The 21,729-nt window shown below is 39.2% G+C and overlaps 1 protein-coding gene across 5 annotated transcripts in view; it reads right to left on the bottom strand.

The window, feature by feature from the left end:
* The window catches only part of TTC27 (tetratricopeptide repeat domain 27), a 177,008-nt gene that overhangs the window by 45,185 nt on the left and 110,094 nt on the right, over window positions 1–21,729 (bottom strand). For all 5 annotated transcript variants that reach the window (XR_009544117.1, XR_009544118.1, XM_060169348.1 and 2 more), the window contains one exon: window positions 12,039–12,266. Coding sequence is in view for 3 of the 5 variants with exons in the window: in XM_060169348.1 (XP_060025331.1) it covers window positions 12,039–12,266 (228 nt within the window). In the remaining 2 variants the exon portion in view is untranslated. The remainder of the gene's footprint in view (window positions 1–12,038; window positions 12,267–21,729) is intronic.

The raw sequence follows: 21,729 nt of genomic DNA on the forward strand, positions 1-21,729 counted from the left end.
GCCCACATGCCACAACTACTGAAGCCTGTACAACTAGAGCCCGTGCTCCGCAACAAGAAAAGCCATGACAATGAGAAGCCCGCGCACCGCAATGAAGAGTAGCCCCTGCTCACTGCAACTAGGGAAAGCCCGTGCACAGCAACAAAGACCCAACACAACCATAAATAAATAAACAAATAAATAAATAAATTTATTAAAAAAAAACTCAAACATTTTTATAGTACATTAGGTGATGGGCAGCAACAAGAGAAAGTATATACTGCCACACTAATTTTATTTTAATTCAACATCAGACATCACATCAGACATCACAAGAATTTTGTAATTTAATTACCCAAACAGTGTATATTAAAGTATGTGTAAATGACGACCGCTAGTTTTTATTTCCATTGGTAGAAGCTCGTTTGGACCATATTATGTCCACCACTACAACCCATTCCAAGTACATTTCTGTTCCACTGGTTTTCTTAATTCAAAAAGAGAATTACTTTTACCATGTTGTCATGCTCCATGAAAATTTGTATCCTTATTATCACCACTAGAAGAAATACTTTTATCATTGATGTTTAACAATAGCATTCAGAATAATGTCAGATGTTTCAACTTTAATAGAGTGAATTTCCAAAACTTTTATTTTGAATCCAATAATTAGGTGAAAAAAATTAAAACCATTGTGAGAACCAAATTAATGAGTTTTCTGTTTGAAGCATCTGATGTCACTGATATAAAACTGGCAGATTCAACTGTCAGTGAACTACTTCTGCTAAGAGCTAGCACATTAACAGTTATGATCTCACTTTTCACACACACACGAAAAAATTTGGTATCAACTTATTTTCTAAACTAATTTTGCGCATTTTCATTTGCTCTAGATAAAAGTCCAGTCTCACAGAATGACATGAAAATACACCTCCTACAGCTGCATATTAAATTGTCATCTTTGGACATGCTTCCTATTAAAACAACAACAACAACAACAACTACTAACTTTTGACATAAACACTAATGCTTCTTCAGAAATCTTGGGTCTTCTGGTTTTCATGTGATTAGTGATATGATTACGGCCCCTGAGGTGGAATTTAATTATATCAGCTAAATCTTGGACAAGTTATATTAATACATTTATTTACTCTCTTGACAAGTGAAAATTAAGTTCTTAATTATTCCCTAAAAACACATTTTAAAAATTTGTTTGCTTTTTGGAGATGATTGCTGCCAAAAGGGTTTACTATAAACTATATAAAAAGTTATCAAGCAATATAATATAGAAATAGTGGTACATTTAGAACATACAGTAAGTGACCAAACCCCTGCAGCAAGGGAATTCAGCCTATTCTCCATGTGCTTTTATTTCTGGCAGGACTGCTTTGCCTCTACTCCCCATACATCTATCTGGCCTACAATTCCCCATATTTCCCACTAATTCTGCCAACTGGTAACCAGGCAACATCATGCATCTCACAGGCTGCAGCTTGACACAAGTGTCTGATATATACCAAGGGGCTTATAGAGACATTGGCTCAAACATTTCTCCTACCACCACCCAAAACCTGAAGGAGGTGGCTGCCCTCAGCCACTCAGAGCACAGTTGATGTTATCAGCAAGCATCCTACACACTGTCCTCTAAAGGGCAATGTTAGTTAAGTTGCATCTGGAAAGCATTGGGGAAAAAAGACACAGGCTCCTACTGGCCACCTTTCAGATTTTATAGCACATCGTAAAGTGGGAGCTCCATCCACCACATGCATTAAACACAACACTAGATGAGGCTATGGCTGAAGACAGAAGTACAAAATGAATGTCTATGAAAACCCCTTCCAACTTCTTTTAATGTAACTATTAATAATAGCACTTCATTTAAAAAGTAAAAATCTGGGGACTTCCCTAGTGGTCCAGTGGTTAAGACTCTGAGCTTCTAATGCAGGGGGCGCAGGTTCAATCCCTGGTCAGGGAAATAAGATCCCATATGCCGTGCAGTGTGGCCAAAAATTAAAAAAAAGAAAAAAAAAAGTAAAAATCTGGGACATACAATAAACTGGATGTGTTATCAGCATATTAGGCACAAATTAGGATAGCCACTTAGTAAACTCTCAAATCTTCACCTTTCTTCATGCTTTTCTCCTACCTGTGAAGCTAGTTCCCCTCCTGCACATCTACTCACTTTGCATCAATCAGTGAACATCTGAGCTAACTTCTGTCCCATCTCTGCCTGCATCAGTCCACAGCGATCCCTCACCTCCTCTCAACTGCCTATACATGTATCTTTCCATATATATACTGCCAGTAATATCATATAACCTTACAAAAATGACCAGTTAATTGAGGAGGAAAGTCAAGGAAAATTTTAAATTTTTAACGGGGGTAAGGGGGGAAATTGACAAAATAAAAGGAATAAAGTATATGCGCTGAGGGAGGGGTAAAAAATGATAGGAAGTGACATGTTCCTTTTTCAGGGCTACACATACTAGCTTGATATCTGAACAATTTCTTTGATTTTATTTTTTGCATAAAAGTAGGGGACAATGAGAATAACTACCTAAGAGTAGACCTAAGGATTTATGTTTTAATTCTGGTCCGGAGTCTACAAAATTCTGCTTGGGAGGTTTGGTGACCACTTTCCCCACTTCAGCTTCTTTTCTTTTTTTTTTTTTTTTAACCTCTTTATTGGAGTATCATTGCTTTACAATGCTGTGTCAGTTTCTGCTTTATAACAAAGTGAATCAGCTATACATACACATATATCCCCATATCCCCTCCCTCTTGCGTCTCCCTCCCTCCCACCCTCCCTATTCCACCCCTCTAGGTGGTCACAAAGCACCGAGCTGATATCCCTGTGTGATGCGGCTGCTTCCCACTAGCTATCTATTTTACATTTGGTAGTGTATGTATATCCATGACACTCTCACACTTTGTCCCAGCTTACCCTTCTCCCTCCCTCCCCGTATCCTCAAGTCCATTCTCTAGTAGGTCTGCACCTTTATTCCTATCCTGCCCCTAGGTCCTTCATGACCTTTTTTTTTTTTTTTTTTTTTAGATTCCATATATATGTGTTAGCATATGGGATTTGTTTTTCTCTTTCTGACTTACTTCACTCTGTATGACAGACTCTAGGTATATCCACCTCACTTCAAATAACTCAAACTGGGCTTCCCTGGGGGCACAGTGGTTGAGGGTCCGCCTGCCGATGCAGGGTACGCGGGTTTGTGCCCCAGTCTGGCAAGATCCTGCGTGCCGCGGAGCAGCTGGGCCTGTGAGCCATGGCTGCTGGGCCTGCGCCTCTGGAGCCTGTGCTCCGCAACGGGAGAGGCCACAACAGTGAGAGGCCTGCGTATCGCAAAAAAAAGCAAAAAAATCAAACAACAAAAAATAACTCAAATTCGTTTCTTTTTATGGATGAGGAATATTCCATTGCATATATATGCCACATCTTCTTTATCCATTCATTTGTTGATGGACACTTAGGTCGCTTCCCTGTCCTGGCTACTGTAAATAGAGCTGCAATAAATATTGTGGTACATGACTCTTTTTGAATTATGGTTTTCTCAGGGGATATGCCCAGTAGTGGGATTGCTGGGTCGCACGGTAGTTCTATTTTTACTTTTTTAAGGAACCTCCATACTGTTCTCCATAGTGGCTGTATCAATTTACATTCCCAGCAACAGTGCAAGAGGGTTCCCTTTTTCCACACCCTCTCCAGCATTTATTGTTTCTAGATTTTTTTGATGATGGCCATTCTGACCAGTGTGAGATGATATCTCATTGTAGTTTTTTGTTTTTGTTTTTGTTTTTGTTTTGCCGTACGCAGGCCTCTCACTGTTGTGGCCTCCCCCATTGCGGAGCACAGCCTCCGGACGTGCAGGCTCAGCGGCCATGGCTCACGGGCCTAGCCGCTCCGCGACATGTGGGATCTTCCCGAACCGGGGCACAAACCCGTGTCCCCTTCATCGGCAGGCGGACTCTCAACCACTGCGCCACCAGGGAAGCCCCCTCATTGTAGTTTTGATTTGCATTTCTCAATTGATTAATGAAGTTGAGCATTCTTTCATGTGTTTGTTGGTAATCTGTATATCTTCTTTGGAGAAATGTCTATTTAGGTCTTCTGCCCATTTTTGGATTGGATTGTTTGTTTTTTTGATATTGAGCTGCATGAGCTGCTTGTAAATTTTGGAGATTAATCCTTTGTCAGTTGATTCATTTGCAAATATTTTCTCCCATTCTGGGGGTTGTCTTTTCGTCCTGTTTATGGTTTCCTTTGCTGTGCAAAAACTTTTACATTTCATTAGGCCCCATTTGTTTATTTTTCTTTTTATTTCCATTTCTCTAGGAGGTGGGTCATAAAGGATCTTCCTGTGATTTATGTTATAGAGTGTTCTGCCTGTGTTTTCCTCTAAGAGTTTGATAGTGTCTGGCCTTACATTTAGGTCTTTAATCCATATTGAATTTATTTTTATGTACGGTGTTAGGGAGTGTTCTAATTTCATTCTTTTACATGTAGCTGTCCAGTTTTCCCAGCACCAATTATTGAGGAGGCTGTCTTTTCTCCATTGTTTATTCTTGCCTCCTTTATCAAAAACAAGGTGACCATATGTGCATGGGTTTATCTCTGGGCTTTCTATCCTGTTCCATTGATCTATACTTCTGTTTTTGTGCCAGTACCATACTGTCATGATTACTGTAGCTTTGTAGTATAGTCTGAAGTCCGGGAGACTGATTCCTCCAGCTCCGTTTTTCTTTCTCAAGATTGCTTTGGCTATTCAGGGTCTTTTGTGTTTCCATATAAATTGTGAAATTTTTGTTCTAGTTCTGTGAAAAATGCCAGTGGTAGTTCGATAGGGATTGCATTGAATCTGTAGGGTGCTTTGGGTACTACAGTCATTTTCACAATGTTGATGCTTCAAATCCAAGAACATGGTATATCTCCATCTATTTGTATTATCTTTATTTCATCAGTGTCTTATAGTTTTCTGCATACAGGTCTTTTGCCTCCTTAGACAGGTTTATTCCTAGGTATTTTATTGTTTTTGTTGCAGTGGTAAATGGGAGTGTTTCCTTAATTTTTCTCTCAGATTTTTCAACATTAGTGTATAGGAATGTAAGAGATTTCTGTGCATTAATTTTGTATCCTGCTACTTTATCAAATTCATTGATTAGCTCTAGTAGTTTTCTGGTAGCATCTTTAGGATTCTCTATGTATATTATCATGTCATCGGCAAACAGTGACAGCTTTACTTCTTCTTTTCCGATTTGGATGCCTTTTATTTCTTTTTCTTCTCTGACTGCTGTGGCTAAAACTTCCAAAACTATGTTGAATAACAGTGGTGAGAGTAGACAACCTCGTCTTTTTCCTAATCTTAGAGAAAATGGTTTCAGTCTTTCACCATTGAGAACGATGTTGGCTGTGGATTTGTCATATACGGCCTTTATTATGTTGAGGTAAGTTCCCTCTATGCCTACTTTCTGGAGGGTTTTTTTTTTATCATAAATGGCTGTTGAATTTTGTCAAAAGCGTTTTCTGCATCTACTGAGATGATCATATGGTTTTTATTCTTCAATTTGTTAATATGGTGTATCACATTGATTGATTTGCATATACTGAAGAATCCTTGCGTTCCTGGGATAAACCCCACTTGATCATGGTGTATAATCCTATTAATGTGCTGTTGGATTCTGTTTGCTAGTATTTTGTTGAGGATTTTTGCATCTATGTTCATCAGTGATACTGGCCTACAGTTTTCTTTGTGACATCTTTGTCTGGTTTTGGTATCAGGGTGATGGTGGCCTCATAGAATGAGTTTGGGAATGTTCCTCCCTCTGCTATATTTTGCAAGAGTTTGAGAAGGATAGGTGTTAGCTCTTCTCTAAATGTTTGATAGAATTCGCCTGTGAAGCCATCTGGTCCTGGGCTTTTGTTTGTTGGAAGATTTTTAATCACAGTCTCAATTTCAGTACTTGTGATTGGTCTGTTTGTATTTTCTATTTCTTCCTGGTTCAGTCTCAGAAGGTTGTGCTTTTCTAAGAATTTGCCCATTTCTTCCAGGTTGTCCATTTTATTGGCATATAGTTGCTTGTAGTAATCTCTCATGATCCTTTGTATTTCTGCAGTGTCAGCTGTTACGTCTCCGTTTTCATTTCTAATTCTATTCATTTGTGTCTTCTCCCTTTTCTTCGTGGTCATTCTGGCTAATGGTTTATCGATTTTGTTTATCTTCTCAAAGAACCAACCAGCTTTTAGTTTTATTGATCTTTGCTATTTTTTCCTTCATTTCTTTTTCATTTACTTCTGATCTGATCTTTATGATTTCTTTCCTTCTGCTAACTTTGGGGTTTTTTTGTTCTTCTTTCTCTAATTGCTTTAGGTGTAAGCTTAGGTTGTTTATTTGAGATGTTTCTTGTTTCTTGAGGTAGGCTTGCATTGCTATAAACTTCCCTCTTAGAACTGCTTTTTCTGCATCCCATAGGTTTTGGGTCGTTGTTTTCACTGTCATTTGTTTCTAGGTGTTTTTTGATTTCCTCTTTGATTTCTTCAGTGATCTCTTGGTTATTTAGTAGTGTATTGTTTAGCCTCCACGTGTTTGTGTGTTTTACAGATTTTTTTCCTGTAACTGATATCTAGTCTTATAGCATTGTCGTCGGAAAAGATACTTGATACATTTCAATTTTCTTAAATTTACCAAGGCTTGATTTGTGACCCAAGATATGATCTATCCTGGAGAATGTTCTATGAGCACTTGAGAAGAAAGTGTATTCTGTTGTTTTTCGATGGAATGTCCTATAAATATCAATTAAGTCCATCTTGTTTAATGTATCACTTAAAGCTTGTGTTTCCTTATTTATTTTCATTTTGGATGATCTGTGTCCATTGGTGAAAATGGGGTGTTAAAGTCCCCTACTATAACTGTGTTACTGTTGATTTCCCCTTTCATGGCTGTTAGCATTTGCTTATGTATTGAGGTGCTCCTATGTTGGGTGCATCAATATTTACAATTGTTATATCTTCTTCTTGGATTGATCCCTTGATCATTATGTAGTGTCCTTCTTTGTCTCTTGTAATAGCCTTTGTCTTAAAGTCTATTTTGTCTGATATGAGAATTGTTACTCCAGCTTTCTTTTGATTTCCATTTGCATGGAATATCTTTTTCCATCCCCTCACTTTGTCTGTATGTGTCCCTAGTTCTGAAGTGGGTCTCTTGTAGACAGCATATATAGGGGTCTTGTTTTTGTACCCATTCAGCTGGTCTATGTCTTTTGGTTGGAGCATTTAATCTTTTTACGTTTAAGGTAATTATCCATATGTATGTTCCTATTACCATCCACTTCAGCTTCTAACAGCCCACAATCCCCAGAAGTCTACGGTTGATTTTGAATTTTACTAGTTTCAAAAGTTACTTGGGAAAATTAAACAGGTAGGGGTAAACGAATGGTAGCTAGCAATCTCAACACAAATGCAAATGGTACACACATCTTCTGGTTCTCTAACAAATGCACCATAGACAAATGCATTTAGTTTTGTAGACCATCCCTAATATAAAACCAAACATTCCTATTTTTATAACAATTTGATTTCAGGAAGCCATTACAATGCACAAAAGCCATTCAAATATCTCTCTCATTTGCCTGAGTTTTGTTATTAAACCTAATTGTTTGGATATGTCAGAAAAGCAGGGATAGAATTTTTTAAATTCTCTTTTTCTATTTTCCTTTCATTCCAGGACTTAGAGGAGACAATAGCATGTAGGAGCTCTCCTTCTTCAGAGACAATTCAAACTTGCATCAAGAGTTATAGTAAGTCTACAGCATTCAAGTTTGCAACCTGTAGTAGTTCTGTACAACTGTAGCATCATACGCCTGCATATTTTGGCATGGCTTACAGCCTGCCTGAATTCGATCCATATGACAAACTGCAAAATATCCTCACATAATATGTTTGCTCTGTGACGCTGCTTGGAGCAATTGTCATTTCTTTGTCTTGCTAAGTAATTAATTTGAAATCATATAATGAGACCATTGGGCCCTGTCAAGTCCTCCCTTGCGAATTCCCTTACTCCACCCCTTCTTTCCTATTGCCCCTCCCCCACAGACAACTGTCCTGCTAGACCACTGCTATAGTTCCTAAGCCTGCCTACATCTAGTGTCTCCCATGGCCACAGAGTTGCCAGAACAATATTCTTAAATCACCTCCATGCACACCACATTCCTTCAATTCAACAAAGCCAAACAGAAATCAACCCTTTAATAGCCTCCTACCTGCCAAATAAAAAAAACAAAGGCCTCACCTTCAAGACCTTCCATAATCTGGCTCCAGTCTAGCTTTCCCACTGGGACTGTCCTATTCCCTTTCACTCTAAAAAACTAGCCTATTCACTAACACTCTGTACACACACACACACACACACACCCCTTCTCTTTGTGTTTCCAGGGCTGGGCTCAAACTGTTCACCTGCCTGGAATGCCCTCACCACTGCCTTTCCATTGGCCTGTTCAAGTATTATGTGTCCTTCAAAGCCCAATTCACCATCCTCTCTTCATCATTGTCTACAAAAGGCAGAAATAGTCTCTTTGGCCTCTATAAAACTAGTGTCTTAAAAATTACTCTCTGGGTTTTTCTTTGAGGCCTCATACTGTTGGCTAGCTTTGTCTATGTCCACTTCACTAGACTGTAGCAGAGGGTACAAACCAGGCCATCTGGTGATCTGCTGCTACTGCTTCCTCCTCTGGTTCCGTGCCATGTGTACAGCAGACAATTAATATGTATTTGATCGAATAACTGGTTGAAGATATTATTTGTTCACTCATTCAACAATTATTTATTAAAGACCCAATATGTGCTAGGCACTGTTACAAGCACTAGGAAAATGTGAGTGAACCATGCAGATAAAAATTTCTACCTTCATAGAACTTACACTGTAGTGGAGGAGAAAAAGATTTTTTTTTTTAAGTAAGCTATATATAATATTAGAAGGTGCTAAGTACTATGGAGAAAAATAAAGTAGGGAAGGAAAATAAGGAATGTAAGGTAAGGGTGGAAAGTGGGGGTGTGATTTTAAATAGAATGATTATGGAAGGCTTCTCTGAGAAAGTGACATTTGATCCCAGAAGTGAATGAGGTCATGGAGCAAGGTATGCAGATATCTATCCAGAAGAAGAACATTCCAGGCAGAGGAACAGCAAGTGATGAAACCCAGAGGCAGAAATGTGCCTGGAATGTTCAGGGAAGAACAAAGAGGCTAGTGTGGGGTGAGCGAGGGGGAGAATGGGAGGAGGAAGGTAAAGAAGCAACAGGGGCTAGGCTTGGAAAAGCCTTGAGCCAGTCAGAGACCTGGCTATTATCACAGGTGATGGAGCAGAGGAATGACACATATGACTTGCATTTGGAAGGATCAACTTGGATGTTCATTGAGTATAGGCAGATTGTAACAAGACAGAGGCAGGAAGACCAGTAAGGAGGTAATATATTAACTAGGTGAGAGGTGATGGGTATTTGACCAGAATGGTTGCAGGTAGCAAGCAGTTGTCCAATTCTGGATATATTTCAAAGGCAGATCTCCTAGGATTTACTGATAGATTAGATGTGGGATATGAGGGAAATAGAAATCAAGGATGACTCCAAGACCAAACAGGCTGCCACTTACAGGGACGGGGATGATCTTGGGGGCAAAAGCTTTTAGGAGGGGGAGAACAGTATTTCGGATATTAGAAATGTTTAGTCAGAGTAACGAATGGGGAGACTGAGAATGCAGTGAGATACGGAAGTCTACGATTAAGGGGAGAAGACAGGACTGAAAATAAACTTTTGGGAGTTGTCAGCATACAGATGGTATTTAAGCTATGGGACTAGATTAAATCAAGGGAGTGAGTGTAGACAGAGATATACAGCCCAACGACTAAGCCCTAGGAACCAGCAAAGAAGACTGAGAAGGAGTAGCCAGTGAGGCAGGAGGACAATGTTAAGGCTGGACGTTAAGAGACTGTGTGCTTGAGAAAACAATCCATGTGCGTGATTTAACTTAGGCAATGGAGGCTAAGGGAGGGAATTTATTTTCCCCACTCCTTATGGCAGCTGTGGTTGGGTAAACTTTAAACAGATAAGCAAGGATATGATACAGTTTTCCATAAAAGTAAAATTTTAGTAACACAATACTGAGTTCTATTTTCTACCAAAAAAAAAGTGTCCAGTAATAATCAAGTTAATGCAGGGTTACTCAACCTTGGCACTACTGACATTTTAGCTGGGATAATTCTTTACTGTGGAGGGCTGTGCTGAGCATTATGGGATGTTTGGCAGCATCCCTGGTCTCTACCCACTAGATGTCAGTAGTGCACCCCTTCACCTCCCCACCATTGCCAAAGGACCCGGAGACAAAATCGTCCCCAGTTGAGAACTCTGAGATAGAGCAAGTTGTCAACAACAACCAACGCTATGTAAGCATTCTTGCTGCGAAATGCAACTGTCGGTTTCTGCTGATATTCTGTACTCCCACCTGTCCTACTCTCTTCTCCAGGCTTCTCACCAGCCCACAGATGAGAAAGATTCTCATTGTATTCACTACCCAGAGCAAGGAAAGTAAGCAATTAGCTCAACCTGTCATTAAAAAAAAAATGTATTCTGATTTTTTTTCAATGTAAAAGATATGCCCCAAGTCTACCCAGTTCAAAAGTGACCCTTTCTGCACACCCTCATTCATTACAGCACTACACAACAGACAAGAGGTAGGAGCAACCCAGTGTCCATCGACAGATGAATGGATAAAATAACTGGTATGTACATACAGTGAAATATCGTTCAGTCTTAAAAGAAAGAAAATTCTGACACACGATACAACATGGATGAACCTTGAGGGCGTTATGCTAAGTGAAATACGCCAGTCACAAAAGGACAAATCCTGTATGATCCCACTCATATGAGGTACTTAGAGTAGCCAAATTCATAGAGACAGAAAGTACAGTGGTTTTTAGGGACTAGAGTCATGGGAGGAGAACCAGGAGCTACTGTTTACTGGGTGCAGAGTTTCAGTTCTGCAGGATGAAAAGAGTTGTAGGGATGGGTGGTGGCAATGGCTACACAACAAAGTTAATGTACTTCACACTACTGAACTGTACACTTAGAAATGGTTAACATGGTAAATTTTATGTTACAGGCTTTTTATCACAATTTAAAAAAGAACAGACTGCTGGCTCTGGAGTGAGACTGTCTGGGTTCAAATACTGGCAAAGTGCCCAAAGAGGTACCTGGCTCATAGTAAGTACTCAGTAAATATTAGTGGCTGATATTAAATTAGTATTATAACTAAAATTATACTAAGTCGGTGTGCATGTTTGTCAGGAGGATGGTTGACAGGTATGTGTGACTTTGGTGATTGGGAAAGCAGTCATAAAGAAAGTTTGGTTAAAAAAAATAAACATTTCTAGGAATAAAACCATTTAACTAACTGAATATCATGAAATACAAAATAGGTTGATCTTTTTCCCCTCAAAATTAGGTCCTCTCCTGTGGATTTATCTTGCACTTACTTATTTTAAAGATCCAGGTTCCTTTTGCATTATTTTTTCAAATCTTAAAAACTTTTTTAAACATTTAAAAATGCTTCTGTGCATGTAAATACAGACTTTTTTTTTCCCTAAAATGATCAACTACCCATTCTATATGTTACCCTTTTTATATAAAGGTTTTTCTTTCATTATTGACATCAACAATTACTTGCAGAGTCCTTCGCTGCCTGTAATTTTGACTCTCATTCACTTCCTTCCTAGTATATCTACTCAAAATGGAGCCTAACTTTAATAGCTGTATTTGTGTTAAGGACAGTTAACAGAGAGAAATAACAAAATGAAACAGAAAAGTGAATAAAAGAAGCACAAAAGAAAGCGAGTAAGAGAAAAGCAACCTGTCCACTCTTAGTGACAAGCAAGAAGTATTCTAAAGGCTAGGTCCTTAGCTCACAGATGAGCTCCCCAGTCTTTATGAAAGAAAATGGGTGTTCATTCAGTAAGTCAAAATCAAAGAAAGACAAGAGCAGATGAGGCTTTATGAACTGTCTAACCTGCATGGGATTAATCTTCACCGAGCGTTCAAAGCACTCCACACATTCTTTAAACTCTTTGCTTCGCAGATGGAGGAGGCCTTTGGAGCGCTGGGCGCGAGCACTGCGGTGCTGAGACAACTCCCAGGCCTGGTCGTAGTAAGAGTGCTCTCGAAGGACATCTCCAAGCAAGCAGTATAGACTTGGTGTTTCTTTTTTCTCCAGCTCTTGCCTGAGGATTTCTTCTGCCTAGAAATAACAACAGAAATAACTAAATTGCTGAACAGTGACAAATGCTTATTTTTTAGCACATATACAATCTTTTATGTCACATGATCCAAAATTTTATTTTCAAAGTTTGAGATGACCTGCTTATTTCATGCATCTAGCACACAGGCTGAAAAAGAGAGGAACAGTAGGAGATCAATATAGTACAAGTAACAGAGGAACAAGAAGTAAGAGGCGAACACGCTTTGCTGGCCTCTGGAATCCTCAAGAAAAGGCCCCGAGGAGAGGCTGACTTCATGATACTGGGGGGGATTCACTTAGCTCCCCTTTTCCCTGCTCCCTGCTCCAGTTGTCACCATTGTGACCGTTTGTTAGAGCAGAGCCTTCAGTTCACCTCCACCCAACAGCAATGAAAAGTATGTTTTCCCTTTTTAAAAATGGTATGCTTCAGGAGCCTGGGATCGCTGAAAAATTTATAAAAGGAGGGAGAGGGTACAATTTAATAGGCACTGCTAAGCACCTACCTCTTAACCGAACTACATCACACCTCACAGATAAAACCTGCTGGAATTCCCTGGTGCCAGTAGTTAGGACTCCGTGCTTCCACTGCAGAGGGCACGGTTCGATCCCCAGATGGCGAACTAGGATCCTGCATGCCGTGCAGCGTGGCCAAAAAAACAAACAAACAAAAAACCTTGCCAACATGAGACCTGCTTCCAGACAGTCCATTCACTGTAGAAATTAAAGACCATCCTCAGTACATGGCTTGGGTATTATTCTCATGTGTCCACAATTCGGATTCACCTTGTCACCCAAGCTAACTCTGTACTTGTGACATATACTATCTCACTTCCCCCACCCATGTCTGTTACCCACCCCCACCCCCATTTCTGATTAATTTCAGCAGAGGGCAAGACGCATGGTAGCAGCTCTACTTTCCATCCTCACATACAAATACTTCCACATAAACAGCAGTGGGGTCACCAAATATGCCAATACAGCCTTGGCCAAAGTGGATGGAGATAACCAGGAAGCCATCCTTTGGTAGCTAGAATGGTAGTTTAGACCCCCTAACTTGCATGGCTGGCAATCTTAAAGTCTGTATATCTTATTTTCTTTAGGTTCAACATATCTATAATTTAAGTCTTAAGCAGTCTAATTTTTGTGAAATCTTTTAAAAGACGGCTGTGCTTCTAAAAGTGTCTTCAGATGCTATGGCCTCTTTTGCATTTCTGATACAGTATGGGTTATGTAGGTCTTTTAGGCTAGTCTGAAAATGAAACCAGAATTTATAAAACAGGTTCTAAGAGAAAACAATTCCAAGTCCTAAACGGCCAAAATAAACATGAAGTTTTCAAATATAATCCATGCAATTCCTTTATTCACAGATAATACAGCAGTTATTAATGTATCTAACTATAATTCCGTATTCGATATATTTTCAGTAGGTACATTTCAATATACTTTGTATTTAATATATTTATTTTTATGTATATACGTGTATGTATTCAACCAAATTGTGTATAACAGATTGTAGCCACAGCAGGATTTTTGCTGAAATGACCTTACAGTGTAGTTGAGGCATATCTCTTGACAGCACGTCACTAAAACTCAAAACCCACACTCTCCCACTTCTGCTTTAAACTGCTAGAGTGGATTCTGTGGTCTGCAATTAAACAGTGACCATTACAGTAACTGGGTACAGAAGTTACTGCTGTCAATACACTCCTGAAAAAAGTGAAACTTTAGTTTTATAAGGAACCTCCATACTGTTCTCCATAGTGGCTGTATCAATTTACATTCCCACCAACAGTGCAAGAGGGTTCCCTTTTCTCCACACCCTCTCCAGCATTTATTGTTTGTAGATTTTTTGATGATGGCCATTCTGACCAGTGTGAGATGATATCTCATTGTAGTTTTGATTTGCATTTCTCTAATGATTAATGATGTGGAGCATTCTTTCATGTGCTTGTTGGCAATCTGTATATCTTCTTTGGAGAAATGTCTATTTAGGTCTTCTGCCCATTTTTGGATTGGGTTGTTTGTTTTTTTGATACTGATACCATACGACCCAGCAATCCCACTACTGGGCATATTCCCTGAGAAATCCATAATTCAAAAAGAGTCATGTATCACAATGTTCACTGCAGCTCTATTAACAATATCAGGACATGAAAGCAACCTAAGTGTCCATCGACAGATGAATGGATAAAGAAGATGTGGCACATAGATAGAATGGAATATTACTCAGCCATAAAAAGAAACGAAATTGAGTTATTTGTAGTGAGGTGGATGGACCTAAAGTCTGTCATACAGAGTGAAGTAAGTCAGAAAGAGAAAAACAAATACCGTATGCTAACACATATATATGGAATCTAAAAAAAAAAAAAAAAAAGGTCATGAAGAACCTAGGGGCAGGATGGGAATAAAGATGCAGACCTACTAGAGAATGGACTTGAGGACACGGGGAGGGAGGGGTAAAGGTAAGTTGGGACAAAGTGAAAGAGTGGCATGGATATATATACACTACCAAACGTAAAATAGATAGCTAGTGGGAAGCAGCCGCATAGCACACGGAGATCAGCTTGGTGCTTTGTGACCACCTAGAGGGGTGGGATAGGGAGGGTGGGAGGGAGGGAGATGCAAGAGGGAAGAGATATGGGGACATATGTATATGAATAACTGACTCACCTTGTTATAAAGCAGAAACTAACACACCTTTGTAAAGCAATTATACTCCAATAAAGATGTTTAAAAAAAAAAACGTGGGGCCTCCCTGGTGGCGCAGTGGTTGAGAGTCCGCCTGCCGATGCAGGGGACGCGGGTTCGTGCCCCGGTCCGGGAAGATCCCGCATACCACGGAGCGGCTGGGCCCGTGAGCCACGGCTGCTGAGCCTGCGCGTCTGGAGCCTGTGCTCCGCAACGGGAGAGGCCACGGCAGTGAGAGGCCCGCGTACCGCAAAAAAAAAAAAAAACAAAAAAAAAAAAACGTGAAATTTTGTGACTGGTTATCTGATCTGGTTGGAGTTGAAGACAATGAGGATCCAGTGATCATGACAGGGTTTAATGTCACTAGTCCATGACATCCAGTGATGAAAGGATTACTTAAATTATCACCTGCGGTAACTTAGAATGAAGCACCGATCTAATGCAAGGCTTTTGCAGTTTGAGTGACAGGACATTGTGAGAGAGCGCAAGACTGTGAGGTAGGTCAGCTGCTCCTAAGTTCACTGGACAGCGCAAAAAGAGAAAATGACACTCAGTGTTTTAAATCCTCAAGGCCAGAGAACCAGGGAATTTCTATAATTTCCTAAAAGAATTTGTTTTCCTTGTCGCTGCCAAGCTGGTACAGGCAAAAATCAGACGCAGGCATTGCTCTTGTAGGATTGCTGAATTACAATATAGGATGAATTCAGTTTCACTAGTTCTATGTGAAAGTTAGGGCATTTGATTGGGTTAATCAAATATGCTTTACTGATTCATTTTATTTCCTCTATTGCCTCTTAGCTACACATCATTTTATTAAATTTTCATGATTGCTCTAGGGCTACTCGTGTGCATCTTCAATTGATCTAAGTTCATTTAGAGTTAATACTGTATCACCTCACCTTTCTCATGTCACAAGTGGCCTTCCTAAATTTCTGTTCCCCAGAAACAATGAAATAAACAACTGCTATTGTTTTAAGCCACTATGTTTTGATGTGGTTTGTTATATACCAATAATAACTGCAACAGTTGTTTAAAGCGAGAGGGTTACTCTAGTGCCAGTTACTTCGTCGTGGCCAGGAGAAGAGGGCACTGATTATAAAAGAGCAAGACCCAAGAATTTAAATGGAGACATTTGGGACGATTCAGATAACAGAAAACCCCCAGATTCTATGGAGTTTCCTAAGCCAGCAGAGGCAACCCTCCCCTATCTGATAAGACTAGTGCTACCTTGCTTAAGGACAGTGTAACAACTACACCTCAAGGAGTTACTTTGCAAGAGAATGCCAATTCTCTCCTATTACCTAACCCCTCCCACCCCTCATTGCCTCCAGACATGTAAATGGGTTTATACACAAAAAGAACTGCAAGATTTTGTTACTTTCTAGAGAGAAAACCTTGGGACCATGTGGAAAAAGATTCTAAGGGAGCTAGACCATAGACAAAGAGGATCATAATTTTAAATCAGCTTAATGTAGACACTCATCAGAAAATTTTGATTCACAGTTCTAACTCAAGCAGCTGGGGATGGTTCCAACTATTTGCTCAACTGCTTGACTAAAACCTAGACTCAAACATGGCCAAAACGAAGGCTGAGATGCCAAAAATTCCTTGGTGTAATATGGAAGAAAGAATCCAACAACTCAGAAGAAAAGGCTGTTGTTAATTTAGCATTTGCAACCTGTTACCCACCCTACCTGTGTCCCCCATTAAGGTCAAGGGGATACTCCTTTCACCCTGACTTTGAGAAATACATTATACCTGGGAGTATCAGCATTTTGAAAAGTGCTATAATAGATATCCTATGTAAGCTGGGGGTAAAGCCGAGAGGTCCTTCTGTTAAATGGGCTTCCTGATTTCAGTGGGGATGATCAGAAGCCAAGGTAGCAGAGACTTGCTGAAAGCCCCTGGAAGCAAGACGAACACAGTTCTTTGTAACAGGCACATCCAGAGTGATAAGTAGAATGGTGTGACTAGCATGGATCATAGGTGATGGCCAACTGATCATAAAGATTTTTAACCAAATTAGATAAACAGCCAACTAAGTACAACTTGATCTACGTAAGACTTAAAAAAAAATCTAGATTTGGAGACTAGATGTCTGACCTGAATCACCATGCTGACACACTGTCTCTCACCCAATTCCTATCCCTGAGTCATTTCACAGACTCAGAGCCTCTTATAAGCAAACAAATACATAAGCAAGCAACTCAGTACTGGTGAGAAAGGACCCTGTGATAACATAACACGTGTATACCACAATTCTTCTTCCCTAAATAAGTAATTATAACCATTTACCAGGTAATTTTATCCTGGGGAAAAAGAAATAGCTCCTCTTTTCAGGGTTGATTAGCTCTTAGTTACTGCTAATCCCTGGGGACCCAGAATATCACCATGTTGAGTTAGCGGGTTTATGGGAGATACTAAGCCTACCATGGGATGGACTAAGTCCCGAACCCACCCAGTGGTTACTTCCCTAGTTGAATACAGAGCTGAATTACATACATCCAGCAACAAGCAGAGTCCACAGTGAGTGCTACTGTGGGCCAATAAAGGGCCAAGTGAAAGCCTCCGAAGCTGCTTCTCCTCATTAAAAGAGAAAACCCAAAGCAACACCGCATTATCTATATAAACCACAGACATGTGCGCCACTATCAAAAACTTGAGAGACACTGCAAAGTGTGTGTGTTTGTACGTGTGTGCATGGGCCGTTTAACCTACCCATTTAAATTGAGAACACAGACGGGTCCTGGAAAGTGTCATAGATTATTATAAACTTAATGTAATGGTGCTCTAATTATAGCTACTGTTCCAGACATGATCTCTTTACTGTAGCAAATAATCACGGCCCCTGACATATGCTAAGCAGGTACTGATACAGCAAATACATTTTTCTCTACCCAATAGCCAGGCAACATCAAATGCAGTGGGCTTTAACTAGCACAGAGAAAAGTAGACTTCCCTGTCTTTCCTCAGAATTTCATAGACTTATGGTATAATTCAGTCTGCAAGTACCTTGATTGTCTCACTATTCCATTAGGCCTTACCAGTCTTGATGACATCATGCTAATAAAAAAGGTCAAGAAACTAAAATAAAAAATTATATGCCAATGTCAACCAAAAACCAATTGGAAATTATATACTCTTGTCACTGTAATTTGTTATTAGGAAAATTTTCATTTATAAAAATTCATTTTATACGTTCCTTAGAAGGAACTCATCTATTAAATAAAGCAAGATATGTAAAATAAATGTTTATGTGTTATTTTTGTTATTAGTTCTAGTTATTTATGTTCTTATATGCCCTAAGAATGCTTCAATATCTAAACCTCTTTTGAAGAAACTGTACGTTTCCCCCCAAATCAGAAATTCTTCTTTACATATACAACACAATCTATAAAATACTCTGTGTCTGGGAATTCCCTGGCAGTCCAGTGGGTTTGATCCCTGGTCAGGAAACTAAGATCCAAAAAACTGGCCAAAAAAATAAAAAATAATTAATTAATTGTATTAAAAAATACAATACTCTGGGCCTATTAGTAGTTTGTCACTTTCCAAATAAGTAAACTCCCAAGTAAAAGGACTAAACCACTGCATAGTCATATGTACCAGATCATGCTATGTACTTGCTTAAGCTGGGAACTCCGTTTCCTAAAATCCCTTTCCCTTCTGATTTCGTCTTAGAGTTGGTCAGAAGGGAAACTTGCTAAGGATTTGAAAGGCAGAAGTAAAGCAACAAACATCCTTTACTCTTGGAAGGTTGTCATGGTTAAATATGACATCAAACAAGAGGCAGAGATGTCCTGAAGATCCCAGCTCGACCATGCTCTATGTGTCCACCTTGTCTTTCCACTTGCTGGCCCTGCCAACCAATAGCAATCCCGGGCCCACCATAAGACACTTCACTTTGGACCCACGGAGCTTGTAGCTACAGAGATCCAACAGCTTTCCACAGACCTCTCCACAAGTTCCTTCTTCATCCTCCCATTGCAATGGCTGGAAGTACGTGGCTTCTCAGATTCCCCTGTAAGTTCTGACTGATGCACTTGTGCCAATGCTTCAAGTGGATCGTTAAATGATTCTTTCCCTGATCCTCTTACTCTCTCTTTCACTCCTTCATTTTCCTTCCCACATGTGTGTAATATCTAATTCTTTTAGCAAACCTCTATTCCCCAAAATACTCCAAGTGGCTCTGCTTTCATAAACAAAACCTGAATGATAAAATTGTTTTTTTCATTTTTCCTTTTAAATGCCTTACGTGTCCTTCCATCTGACAGTATTTACAGATTAGTTTTTATTCAGCACATTATTAAATGCATTATCTCACTTAACCTCTGTAATAATTCTGAGAGGTAGATACTAATATGCCCATTTTTAAGACAAATACAAGTTTAGATTCCTTGATCAACTGGTAAGCCCCAAACCAAAACCTACTAAGTTGAAAAACAGGACCTTGATTTCAGGTTCAATACTTTTCCTATTTTCACATCAGCAAAAATGGTGGTATAAGGACCTCTAAAATTTCCCTGCACCACAAAAGCAACAAAGAAAACTGGAAAAAAGTGTTAGAATCAACTTTTTCAGAACTCTGGAATTAATCAAAGATTTGAAATAACCCACGGAGTGTTTATTCAAGAAAATGATAAAACTCTTGGTAAGAACAGCAAGCTTTGTGTCATTTTAACATGTACCATTCCTATTCCCTCTTCTCCAGCTCTGCACTAGCCTTGAAAACCAACAGCATATTATCATGGGAAAATTATCAGCCCAGCAGCCACCAGAGGGAACAAAATGGGTTTGGAGCTCCTCTGAAGTTTCATTCCCAGAAAATTGTCTGGTGGTTCCCTGGAAGAGCCCACTTGCAAAGCTGTCTTTACTTAACCTAACTCTGAACTTGTCCAGTGACTACCCTTTGTCAAAAACAATTAGAGACAATTAATTAATTCTGCAGCTGCCTGAGGTAGTAACAGCTGGGGCAAACAATAGGCTATACAAAACACTTAAAGGAAAATAAGGGAATGAGATATACATAAGGGCTTTGAAAAACTCCACCATATTGGTGTGAATCTAGAAGTCCATGCATGTGTAGGGCTGTGCACATGTTCAGGAAAGACCTGAGAAGGCCCTATGCTCTCACCTCAGGATGACCCTGAGGCTTTGCACAAGCAGTTAGTGAATGCTAAGGCAGAGTTGTCAACTGCCTGGCTAAGCGCTGAAAGCGTACCCCAACACACACACACCTAGAGCCCACCAATCAAAGACTGGGAGACTTCTTAATTTAGGCATTTAAGGAATTTTCTGTCCAATCATTAGCTGACCATTAAGCTAACCAATCTGAAACTACACAAAGAAACAAGAAAGTATGGCCCTTACATGGGAAAAAAAAGTAGAAACCATCCCTGAGGGTGTCCATATGATGGACTTAAAAGACACTTAAAATCTGCTATTTTAAATAATGCCTAGTACAAGGACTAAGAAACTCAAAAAGAAAAAAAGTAAAAGAAATGACAACGGAATTAAAATGGTATACTAGAAGTAGAAAACAACCATTTAGCCACAAAGAAGGCAGTAATGGGGAAATAAAAAAGACATATAGAAAACAAAATGACCAACATACATCCTACACTATCAGTAATTAAATTAAATGTAAAGGGATTAAATACTCCAATCAAAGGCAAGATTGGCAGAAAGGATTTTAAAATTATGATTCAACTAAATGCTGTCTACAAGGGACACACTTTAGATTCAGACACAAACAGATTGAAAATTTTTAAAAAAATAAAAAGGAAGATAACACATCGTGGAAACAGTAACCAAAAGAAAGCTGGAGTAGCTATACTGATATAAGACAAAACACACCTTAAGACAAAAATTGTTACTAGAACAAAGAAAGGCATATTTTAATGATAAATATTCACTCCATCAAGAAGATAGAATAGTTGCGAGTATATGCTCACCTAACAACAGAGCCCCAAGCAAAAATTGACAGATCTGAAGGGAGAAATACAAATTCAACAATAATATTTGGAGACTTCAATATCCAACTTTTAATAATGAATAGAACAACTATACAGAAGACAGAAATAGAAGACTTGAACAATGCTATAAACCAACTAGACCCAACAGACACTTAAAGGACACTCTGTCCAACAACAGTGGAATACACATTCTTCTCAAGTGCACACAGAACATTCTCCAGAAGATATACTATATGTTAGGTCATAAAATGTCTCAATAAATCTGAAAGTGTAGAAGTCACACAAAGGATATTCTCCAACTACAATGGGATGAAATTAGAAATCAGTAACAAATTTGAGAAATTCACAAATATGTGGAAATTAAACAACACACTGTTAAATAAACAGTAAGTCAAAAAAGAAATCACAGGGAAATTGAAAACACTTTGAGATAAATGGAAACAAATATATAATATGCCAAAACTTATGGGATGCAGTGAAAGCAGTGCTTAGAGGAAAATTTACAGTTATAAATACCTATATATCAATAATAAATAATCAATTCTGGAAGATGGGTCTGGAGGGCGAGAGTGGGGCAGCTTCCAGAAGAAGGTAAGAAACACTAGAGCAGTGACTCTGCTTAGTCTAAATTGGTCTCTTTTTTTCCTCAAATTCCTATCCCACGTTTCTTTAGATAAGTCAATTCTTTCTCCTTGAGCACTTACACCTCTTCATCCTGCCGACAGACTTATCTCCCCCAAGGGCAATGCTTGCAGGCAATATATTTGCTCTCTTCAATTAGTCACACCCTCAGTCTTCCT

The sequence above is a fragment of the Lagenorhynchus albirostris genome, chromosome 13 (genome assembly GCF_949774975.1).
Source record: "Lagenorhynchus albirostris chromosome 13, mLagAlb1.1, whole genome shotgun sequence".
Classification (NCBI taxonomy): domain Eukaryota; kingdom Metazoa; phylum Chordata; class Mammalia; order Artiodactyla; family Delphinidae; genus Lagenorhynchus; species Lagenorhynchus albirostris.